Source organism: Morone saxatilis, unplaced genomic scaffold (genome assembly GCF_004916995.1).
Source record: "Morone saxatilis isolate NCDOM2014 unplaced genomic scaffold, NCSU_SB_2.0 Contig10, whole genome shotgun sequence".
Classification (NCBI taxonomy): Eukaryota; Metazoa; Chordata; class Actinopteri; family Moronidae; genus Morone; species Morone saxatilis.
Window position 1 is genome coordinate 17,608,100 of NW_023339652.1, and position 11,348 is coordinate 17,619,447.

General features: G+C 42.4%; 1 protein-coding gene across 1 annotated transcript in view; it reads left to right on the top strand.

Moving 5' to 3' along the window:
* scube1 (signal peptide, CUB domain, EGF-like 1) overlaps positions 1-11,348 on the top strand; it is a gene marked incomplete in the record, with an annotated part of 95,119 nt that overhangs the window by 17,387 nt on the left and 66,384 nt on the right. The window contains 1 exon segment of the mRNA XM_035679239.1: positions 6,410-6,535. Within this exon segment, the coding sequence (XP_035535132.1) occupies positions 6,410-6,535 (126 nt within the window).

Genomic DNA, 11,348 nt, shown 5'->3' on the forward strand with positions numbered 1-11,348 from the left:
TTTGAAGTTCTATCTTGTGGGATGATGCTTCTAGGCGCCTTCGTGCAACATCTGGTCGAGAAGGGCCGTGCGTTGGGTAAAAAAACTGGAATCCCACCCAAGTCAGAGAAAAAAACTCTCACAGCTGGGATGTTGTTGAAGTGGCCTGCTGCAAAGATTAATTCAGCTGCTGTGCATAACATGGCATTAATAAGGGGCATTTTTGGTTACTTGCTTCGGGTACTTTTGCTGCACACCAGCCCTCTCTCCCCTCATCACACTGGCACGTCATAAGCTTTGCGCATATGAGTTTACCACTTGTCATCCATTCAGTGTAAAAACGCTGTTTCAGTCTCTCAAAATTGCTTCAGCAATTGGAGGCGGCCGTTGTTGACAAGATGGGGACAATTCAAAGGAACCGTTCTTGCACAGCATGTTTTCCGTCCATGTATCTCAGGCACAAGTTTACCAACTAAAGTCTGTGTAGGAGACAATCTGGTGTTTCATCTGCTTGGATTGGCCACAAATCTAGCCGATTTAACCTCCTCCACGTACGTTCTCTGATGACTAGATGCCATGCAATCCAGCAAGCTCTTCTGCACCGTCTTCGACGTGCCCTTAAAGACTGTGGCCGTTCTCAAGGTGATCCTTCAAACACCTTCGCTCCAGCGATCCGCCACTAAGGTCTACGGGACCACGAAAAATCCAGGGGTTGCTGGACCCTCGCTTTCATCCTTGCCCTCGCAAAAGCTAATCAAACACGGCACAGAATTCACACGTCAAAGGCGGCCTTAGGAATATGTCGGTTCTTGTCACCTCATCGTTGGACGGTTGTGCACAGCTAACCTGTAGCTTCATCCAACTGTGTTGCAATGTTTACTCTCCCAAAGGCCGGAAAGTTTTAGGCAGCTGTCCATATGCATCTTTGATGCTTCAATGTTTCTTCACCTTTTCAGAGAGATGGTGCATTATCAAGTGACACCTGTCTTTCGTCAGGCGGTGTCTGTCTTGGCACCATCAGGGGTGAATTAGGGACACAAGGGGTGAGCAGAACAGGAGCGTTAGCACTTCACACCCTGATAGGCCAGTTTCCGTCGTACCAGCTTCGGGAAAATCCGCGATTGTAATTTTTCCCCGCTTTTGTTGACACCTGTTGATATTTAAATTTGGTCGGGGTGGGTCGAATTCTCTAATAGCCAATTTAATTCATATTGCTTCAAGACTGAACGGTAAATTCCTCAGTGAAATAACGGAGTTGCAGTTTGCTAGCCATGACGACCTTGCTCCTCCTGAAACTTTCGTGCGCTGTGCGGTAAACGTTCGAGCACGCATCAGTGCGTATGACGAAATCACGTTGGGCGAGCCTTCCCGGAGCCATAGAAATGAATGTAGGTCCAAAATATTGAAAAAAAATAATTTTAACATAAGTCTATTTGCCTGGGGCGATTTCCAATCTGACTGAAATTGCCCAAGGGGCGGGGCCTGCTGGTTGGAAAAGTTAATATTTCGGGCTGCTGATTGGAACAATAATATTAAGACTTTATACAGTCTATGATTAAGACTTAAGATTGTCAAAAATAAATCTCTTTTTTTCCCCTCTTTTTTGTGTGGCTGAATTGGAGGCGTGCACAGCCGATACCAATATGCATTTTGTCCATTAAAGGGAACTCCTAACCAGCTGGATGGATGTTAGCCAGATGGTTAATCCAATCCACCAGTATAACCCGTATTCTTGGACGTCACTGGCCCATTTCCAAATGACGACTTCCCAGATGGTTCTGTGTAACAATCTATTTGGGCGCAAGTCAGGTTCGGGTGTTGCCCATTCACACATTAATAAATGTCAACTTAACTTGGTTTGCATTAAGGAAATGTAGATGCAGTGTTTTTGGAGCTTGACTCATACTTAGGGACTAAGGGCGTCCACACAAGTAAGTTTTTCGTCGAATCCGCATAAATGCTTTATTGTTTCGCCTCGCGTACCAGACGGATCCGGCTTTTTCGAGGGCGTGAAAACGGTATTTTTTTTAGAACGGGTCCCAGAGTGGGAAAATCCTAAAACGATGATGTATAGCCCCGCCTCTCCAAGCCTTTGAACCTCAGCCGCCGCCGCTAGCGCGTTCATAAAACAACAACAACAAGCGGACTAACAGGCTTGTGATAGCGGCGTAACCTTTATACTGCATGGGCTCCATGGCTTCTTTTTCGGTTTTAGGATGGTTGTGTGGCTCACGCGCCACATACAGGCCTGGCATTTTGGGTCTGGAAACGACGCCGTGTTTACGGAGATTTTTTTTCGAAACGACAGCATATTGGGTGAGGCCGCATACTCGTGTGGACAGGGCCTAAGATTCATGATATCTCAGCCTCTGCTGCTTTGATTTTGACAAAAGTGTTTTTAAAACTCTATCTCTCAGAAGCATCCCCAACTTTGTAAAAATGCAACTCTGAAAATCCCACTTCATATTATTTCTATAGTATGATTGAGCCTTTTGACTCTCCAGCTCCGCTCTGCCAACATCCACACTAAGGCGGATAAACTGTCATAAAAAAAAAAAAAATGTCCAAATGACTTACATCCACAATAGTGTTTTCAGGTGTGTGTTTTTTTTTAGCCTTGTTCCTCCTCTTCTCTCCAGAAAACATTTTTGCATTACGGTTATTTTTATCCACTCTGGAGACTGACTTTAAAATGCTCTAGTTTTGAAAAAAAAACACCAGCTTTAATGTGAAAAGAAGGCCAAAACAGAGAAAAAAGATCGGTTTTCAAATTTAGCCAACTTAGTGTGAATGTAGTCTCAGTCTGCCTCTTTGAAGCAATTCAGGCACCAATTAATCACCTGCTGCTTTTCATTCACCCTCGGCCTCATGCTCCTGTAGTTCTAGGACAGATTAAAAGCAGAACACATAGGAAGTGCCACATCGTGCTGAACCACGCCATCGGAACTGGCAGCGCAGCAAAGTGTCCAAACAACCTCCCCAAACAGTCGCCCGTTCCAGCTCACCCTAATTGGTTGCAAATGCCTTTTAGGATGAACCAGTGATGGCTGTGAGGAGTTGTATGATATGATTTTAAGATTAATTCTGGCTGCTTACAGACATGCAGCTCAATTAAAGTATTTAACACAAAGAGTTGTTATTAATCTTCTCATCTAACATTTGTGAGTATGTGAGTATTTGTTTCAACCCCAATCATGCTGCAGCAGTCCTTCAAGTACAAAGGCAGGGTTCCTTTTGTCAGAGATCAGAGGAACAGAATTAAAATGTGTGCTAGCCTGCGTAATTGGCTTCCGGTAAACATGTCTGTGGCACTTCATGGTGCAGAATGTGGCATTGATTTGGCTTTTCTCATGATGGTTTTCTAACCGAGTGAAACCTCTCAGATGAGGATCTTTTCATGTTTATGTCCGTCTGCTTTTGGACTCTTCAAAGCGATCACACTAGAGCCAAAATCACAATGTTAATCTGCTGGATGGAAGTGTTTTGTGGATAGAAGGTCTCTGTTAATAGTGCGGTAAACAAGTGTTTGGTTGTGTACGTGTTGTTTTGCAGTGTGTGAGTGTATTCACTGGTAAATCCTCATGTCTGTACTTGTGGTATGTGAGTCAGTATGCACATTATTGTCTTGTGTTCTGGTGTTGGTGCCTGTGCGTGCTGTAGGTTTGTGTTTCCAGAGTGTTTGTATATGCTCAGCGTCCAGGTCTTGGTTATGTCCACATGCAGGAAGTGGAGGCTGAGAGTCATGTCTGTGTGTGTGTGTGTGTGTGTCGCTCATCGATGTTGTGTGCCAGCGCCCAATTCCGGCTCGGAGCTGTCAGCCTCCACCCATCGATCAAACCTGGCAACCTGAGTCGCTGACATTTTCCACCACTTCCTGAGAAACTCTGTGATCCAGACAAACAAAGTCTGGACTCATATGTCAGGCCGATATTGGTGTTGAAAAAAAAACTACAGTCATCCACCGATGATCTATTGGACCTTTCATTTCAAGAGCTGCTTTAGTCATACCAGTGCCACAGCAACCATGTGTCCTAGACATTATGTCTATAGTACTAATTTGTTTTGCCAAATCCATTTAGCACAAACCGTAATTGCTGCGTGGAGTATGTTCCTTGGCAATATTCTTTCCAGTAAAACAAGTGCTGTGTTCTGGGTACCACAGAAGTTGTTGGCAGTGTTATGCACGTTTACACAAAGTTCAGTTCACACAGATTAAAATGAATTAGTTTATATTCATAGTTTCAAGTTCACAGTCTCCAAAAAATAATGTTCATTTATTCCATTTTTGCTGCTTTACAAAATGCTGTGAGTTTGACTTGAACATTAGCCTGTTCAGTGAACACGCTCTTTTAGCCCTTCCTCCACAACACTGGTTGTTACTCGGTGCAGTTTTTTCTCCAAATGTAATGTTTTTGTCATTGTGAGTGGCGAGGCTTTAGGAATGGCAATATCGGTCAGTCGGTTGTTCGGTTGGTTGGTTGGTCCATCACTTTGGTCCAGACTAAAACATCTTGACAACTATTGGATGGCTTTCCATGAGATTCGCCTTCCCCAGAGAGTGAATCACACTGACTTCTCCTGCAGCGCCACCATGAGGTTGACCATTCTCAGTACAGCGAAAGCTGTACTTTGTGGCAATTAGCAATGCTAACACACTAATCTAAGATTGTGAACAAGGTAAACATTATACATGCTCAAAATCAACCTGCTAGCATTATTATTTTTGTGACTTCTCACAGTCTCATCAGTGCCTACCCCTATAAAAACATCAGGGTCTGAGTTTATGCTACCTTTGGGTGGACTGACCCTTTAAGCTAGGGCTGATTGCTCAACATCAGGTTATTGTTAAAACAAGAAGAGGTTGTAATGTTCAGTGCGTAACTGATTTGAATTTTTTTGGCTGTAGTTTGTGGTTTGTTATTGGATAACATAATATATATATATAATGTTTGTCTGTTTATACACCTGCAAGCAGAGAGGAGGAGGCTGCTATCAGTAACCTCAGTCTCCAAATATCTTCACTGATATCAGCTGTGAAATTGTTGGACAAAGTGAAGGACAGGTAGACAGACAGTCAGACTGACAGACAGACAGGCAGGCAGATAAGGAATGTAAGTGGAATGCTGACAGACAGCAGCCATGGTATAAAATGAAATGAGAGGAGGCAGACAGGGAGAGAGTGAGGGATGGGATGTTGAACATCAAACCGACATCCTATTTGGCACGAGGAAGAGACAGGGAGAATGAGATGGTCCATACCTGCACTGTGTCATCCTCAGTACAGAGGGAGGAGGAGGAGGAGGAGGAGGAGGAGGATGTGGGCCGGGGTCTTCCTCGTTGCCTGGCGGATCTCCTACTGTTCACACGGAGGGGGAGGACTGTTTGTTTAAGTGGCTCCGCATGGCAACCACTTGTGAGCAGCTCCTGTGAAAGCCCTCGCTGGCTCAGCGTGGAGGTTGGGGGGTTGAGGGTGCTTCCCCAGACGAATAAACAGACTGACACTCTCCTCTCCTTCCTTACCCCACTCCCAACTGGCCCTCCTTACCCCCTCCTGAGTGTCCCCCATTACTGCACCGTAATGCTGCTGGGGGTACTCTTGTACCTAGGATCTATCTAACACATTCATAGGCATCCAAAACTAGATCAATCAGTTTGAACAAAACACGTATCATCATCATCATCATCATCATCATCATCATCATCGTCATCATCGTCATCTGTTTGGTTGCAGTAACCTGCTGCTGTCCTTTTATCTTCTCTCTCCCCCACTACTGTAATAACACTTTCACCAGCCACTTTATTTAGCCGCTCCGACCTCCAGCCTTGAAAGTTTCAGTGGCGCTCATCAGGGCGCATACTGCCAACAAGGTCAGGTGACACAAGTGGAAAGCAATGTGGGAACTGATGACTCAAAATGCAAAGGAAAGACACCCTCTTCATTTCTTTAAAAGCCTGCATTGTTAAAAGCATAGTTCAGGTTTTGGGAAGTACGGATGAATGAGGTTCAAATCTGTACAGAAGACGGCCCCCACTTTGGAAGTTAAGCAATGTTCTGCTCTGAGTGGGGTATTTTAGCCCCTTAAAAAACAATTTTTTTTGGTGACAGACATTTGGCGTGACTGTGTAAAACTAAAACTTTACACTTCACATCCCTGAATTTAACTAAAGATGCCTTAAATAGTAAAAAATGATGTGTCCAGTGATCGTCAGGAAGGACTGTGTAACATTACACACATCGTTACACCACTGACAAGAACACACTCAATAAATCACCAACTTTGACCACACCACTCAGTTTTATGTTGCAATGATGTATGATCTCCCTCTGGAAGGACAAACTGCTTCAGAAAGAGGAAAACAAGCCTCAGCAGCATGACTTACAATAATAACCTTTTGAATTTCAGTAACACAACCTCCTTTCTTTTTTCAGACATGGACGAGTGTGAGAACGACTACAACGGGGGCTGCGTCCATGAATGCATCAACATACCTGGAAACTACAGGTGCACCTGCTACGATGGATTCATGCTGGCCCACGACGGACACAACTGTCTGGGTAAGAACAATAAACACACACATTCCTCCTCTGTGTGTGTGTTTCTGTCAACAGGATTAATGGACTTAATGGCTTTAGGGACTAGGTACAGAATACGTCACATCAAAAGTAGACCCCATAAAGGTCTTGTTTATAAAGAGCTGAGTCTTGTGCCTTTACTGGGAACATAGCCTAAGTGGCTCGAATCTGATTGTTATTATATTTTTTTAATCGTATGTGATTCAGATCTGTTTTATTCATGACAGTGTGAACAGCAATTCGGATTTGGGCCATCTTCATATGTGTTTCAAATCAGATACAGGTTTGTTGCAATGTGACCTCACTGTGATCAGCCATATCAGAATTCAGAGGATTTGTATGTCACTCTAGGTCTATGTTTACATGTGGGTCAGTTCAGGACCATGACCTGTTCACTGCAACGCATTCCAACTGCGACGCGGCTCCCGGAGCTCATCGCAGCCGTTCTGTGCAATGATTGTGATTCCTCTAGAAGCACTGCAGTGTCCCCAGAGCAGCTCTCCGTTCTGCTCCGTGGTATACCGCGCTGGCAGTAAGTCAGACACAGAAATAGCATAGAGAATCCGGTCACTTTTCAAAATAAAACACCCTGTGCAGATCCCTGATTTTAAAAACAGACAAAAAGGAAACAGTTTAACTATGTGCCTTACTTAAACATGGCAGAAGCTCATAAATCAAGGAATAATGTCCAAATCTCAGCTAAAGTTAACTAAATCTGGCGGGCAAAGCACTCTGCTTCAGAAACGTTTCTGATGGGACATGAAGTCGCGTGCAGATGTGACATCTTAATGTGTACTGGGTGTGTGTCCATGCATCCATCTGATTCAGTGTATGATTGTGAATAGATATGTCTGTCTGTGCTTAAGAGAGTATACTCAAGGGTGCGTGGATGTTTCTGTGTGTGTGTGTGTGTGTGTGTTCGTATCCCGTAAGCCCGTCTGGCTCAGCTTGCCTTTCTCCAGAGAGTCCCTCTGTCATCATTTGGAGGGTTTCCATGATTTGTGCTGTTTTGTGCTTGTTTCTCCGTACTGTTGGGAGGGCTGTCGGGGTTGAAGAGTTTTCCTACAGATATCTGGCTGTGCTTTATTACTGACAGATCCAGCCCATTTAGCCCCAGTGCTGCGTTATTGACTTAGTGTCAGCCAGACTAATGTTTTTTCTGTCCTGTGCAACATGTAGTTCTGCACGGATGTGCTCAAACACATTTCATCCTGTCAGTCCTCCACCGCTGACTGACGAGAGCTAAAATCAGGAACATAAAAAACATGTGATTTTGAATGCCCGTGTGTCTTTGGTGGGATATGTTATAAGTGCTGTGGCTCATTCTTTGAGCCTTTGGAGAGATTGAGTGAGAGATTGAGTGCTAAGAGCAGCAGCCAGCAGCAGTGCAGAATAGCTGCTGAGTTGTGGATTCACCTCACAGGAATGACTTTCAGACAGCTGATATAAAGCAGAGTTAAAGACACCCTGCCATCAGAATTCAACATTTCCTCCATGCACAAACATGGCCAAAGATGTTAAATGAAAACACTGTTAAAAATATATGCCATGCCGAGGTTCCAACTGGTCTCTGTGGTTTCTACTGGATGAGTAAAGTTTGGCCACACTAATACAGTTATGTTTTAGAGGAATTAAACTGTCATTAGTCACAAACTTGATGAAAACTTTTTTTTTGCACCACAATTCAATTGCCAAACACTGCAGAAAAAACTAGTACATTTCTGTTTTAGCTTCCAGATTTAATTTGGAAAATCCAAATTCATTTTGTGAAATTAAAGGTCCAGTGTGTAACATTTAGAAGGATAACATTCATAGGTATGTTTTCATTAGTGTATAATAGCTGAATTTAAGAGTTTTGTTTTTGTTCCCTTAGAATGAGTTGGTTTGTGTTCTGTGAAAAGAAAAATAGATCACTCAGAACTCAGAGTTTGAATACTATAAGTAGGACTCTAATTGCAACATACTGTATTTTGTTTACGGTACAATAGAACTATGTTGATGTCATCTACAGTGAAAGTAATTGTGTCTGATACTGTTCTGATACTGAGTATGTCAGTATTGAGAATAAACACATTTGTTTGAGTCCCCATTGCATTTGTCTTCATATTTACAGATGAAAACGCCAAAGATAGTGTTTTATACTTGGCACATGAGTGTGCAGTTGTCATGTGGAATGAGCTATTTGAGTTTATATGGGTTTTAATGTGTAATGTGAAAGGGTTTGCTTTTGCAAGAGATATTATGTATTTTGTGTATATGTTTCTTGGTTTTGTATGTGGGGTTTTGACAAAGAGGCCCACAGTGTCAGAAATTGTGTTAGCAAGTAAAAAAAACTGTAAGCCAGCATCTAACGGCCATTAAAGGAACTGCAGTTTAAGACACTCCCGTAGGAGCTTTAGCTGTGCATTGTATTGGTATCCAGAAGGTAACACGATGAACAGTGTGTAAAACCTGATCATACTGAGAGACATGATGGCAGCAGCTATAAAAGGGAGACCAGATATTTGCTTGAGAAAATGAGGGACGGTGTCACTATAATTGTGTCTGACAGTGTTTTGTGTTGTTTATTTCCTGCTGGCTTGTCTCTAAATGGGCCCTGACTGTCTACAGCCGTTAGCTCGCTGGTTAGCTGCTGTGGTGTTATGTGTCGCGGTTAACTGGAGGAGGATCTCACCACACGTGTTTGTGACGCTAATTCAAACGATACCAACTGAGTCATGTGAGAACTGTCATCACCTGCTCTTTACGGCGTGGCGGGAGGAAGCCAGCCCGCGTCTGACTTAAACCCAGAGACTTGCTTTATTGGATGTTGACTGGATGCGGCCTTAATGAAGTTCCCGTTAATTAAAAGCGGGTTAACTGAGTTCAAACGAGGCAGTAAAGCATGAAATCAGATGCAAGATCTGTGTGATCGCAATCAAAGCAATTACAGGCTGTGTGACGCATCTTTTCCTTCTTTTGGCTTCTTTAGACCTTCCTTTCGGTTCTCTTTCCGTTCTTTATTTGACTCTTTCTTCTTTCTTTTTCTCATTTGGTGTTATTCATTGCCTCATCTCTTGCCGTTTTTTATTTTCTTTCTCCGTAGTTTTAATCACTGCCTCATTCTTTTTTCTCTCCTCTGTTCTTATTTTCTGCTTTTCTCTTTCCCTTTTTCACACCTTTTTCCATTCATTCTTTTCTTTTCTCCATTGCTTTTCCATTCCACTTTTCCTATTTTTGTGCGTTTTCCCCTTTTCTTTATTATCTATCGTCTTCTTCTTTGTCCTGTTGTTGGTTTTTCTTCCTCCCAGTGTGTCTATATAACTGTCTATATAATTCTCTTTATTTCTCTCTCTTTGCCTTTTACTGTCTCTCACCATCTGCCATGCTCCGCCTATTTTTCCATCTACTTCACTCTGGATATTTGTCTTATTTTCTGTCTTTCTCTCTCCATTTTTCCTTCCTCTGATCCGTTATACTCTTCCTGTCTGTCTGCTGACCTTGTACCAACTTTCATCTAATTACCCTAATAGCTGTCTGCTGTCCTTTCCTTTTACTTTAAATCTATTTTAACTTAACAGTTGACTGAATGTTTTTACTGGACTTTCAACCATCATCAGGTAACAGCAGCAGAGATATACACTGACGAGTCACTCTGTTGCAGGGAATGATAAATAGATATAAATATGAATGTATTTAACAACCTGTTAGCCCAGCATTTAAACTTTAAATGCTTTAATTGAATGCAATTTGTTCTGGACATTCATGACCTAAGTTGAATTATCATTAACCACAGTACACAAGTGATGTATTTGTTGGATGGATTAAAATTTACTCAGCACACTGATTCTCCCAAGACCTTACTGAAGTCCTCTGTCTCCACTATTGTGTTCCTTCCTGTCTGCACTGGCAAAGGGGATGTGTTGCACTGTGTAAATTGACATCAGCTGCTTGTGATCACCCTTACCTGAATTTAAGCAGTGACTGAGCAGTTTTATAATGTATCATATAATGTGAAAAGAAATGCACAGACTTTCTTGTACAGCAGTCTGACAAATACCTGGTGGCTTAAATGAGATCAGTTCTCTTATCAGCTGGTCATGTTACTGTTACAATAGTCCTGCTGGTAGTGCTGGTATCTATTCAAAACACGTGTTGTGCAGTCTATACTAGAGCTGGCAATATGGCAAACAGTCCTTATTGCCATTACATGTTGACAGATATAATGACTGTCGTATGATTCAGGATTAGTTTGGGAATTATCATTTTTGCATCACAAATTGAATTTTTATTGAAAAAAATTATTAAAATCTAGATTATGTTCATTCTTTGGAGGTCTGTACCAAACAAATCGAATGTTGGTAATCAATTAATCACTTTAATCAATTGTGCAGCCCTAGTCTGTACTGTACCAATGAATCAAGATGATCATGTGTTTTGTATGTAGAATTTGAATCTGTTACCCGTAATCACCATTAAATGTAAAGAAATGTAAAGAAAATGCAAATGTCTTTACTTGAAGTGTTTTAACTTTCCACCACTGTTAAGTTGTGTAGTATCTGGACTTCCCATTCAGCTCACTGTTTTTACTGTGATTAGTCCCACTTTTTCAGGCTTTTAGCAGCATTTGACCAATACTGCCACTGTGTGTCACCAACTTACATTATGCCAATAATGTCTCATTGTACTGCTAGCAACTAGAGGCCTTAGACTTACTGAAGCTGTAAAAAAGAGGAAAAGAATGAATAGAATTGGGGCGCCCGGTTAGCTCAGTCGGTAGAGCTGGCGACCCATATACGAAGTTGCTGCAGCGGCC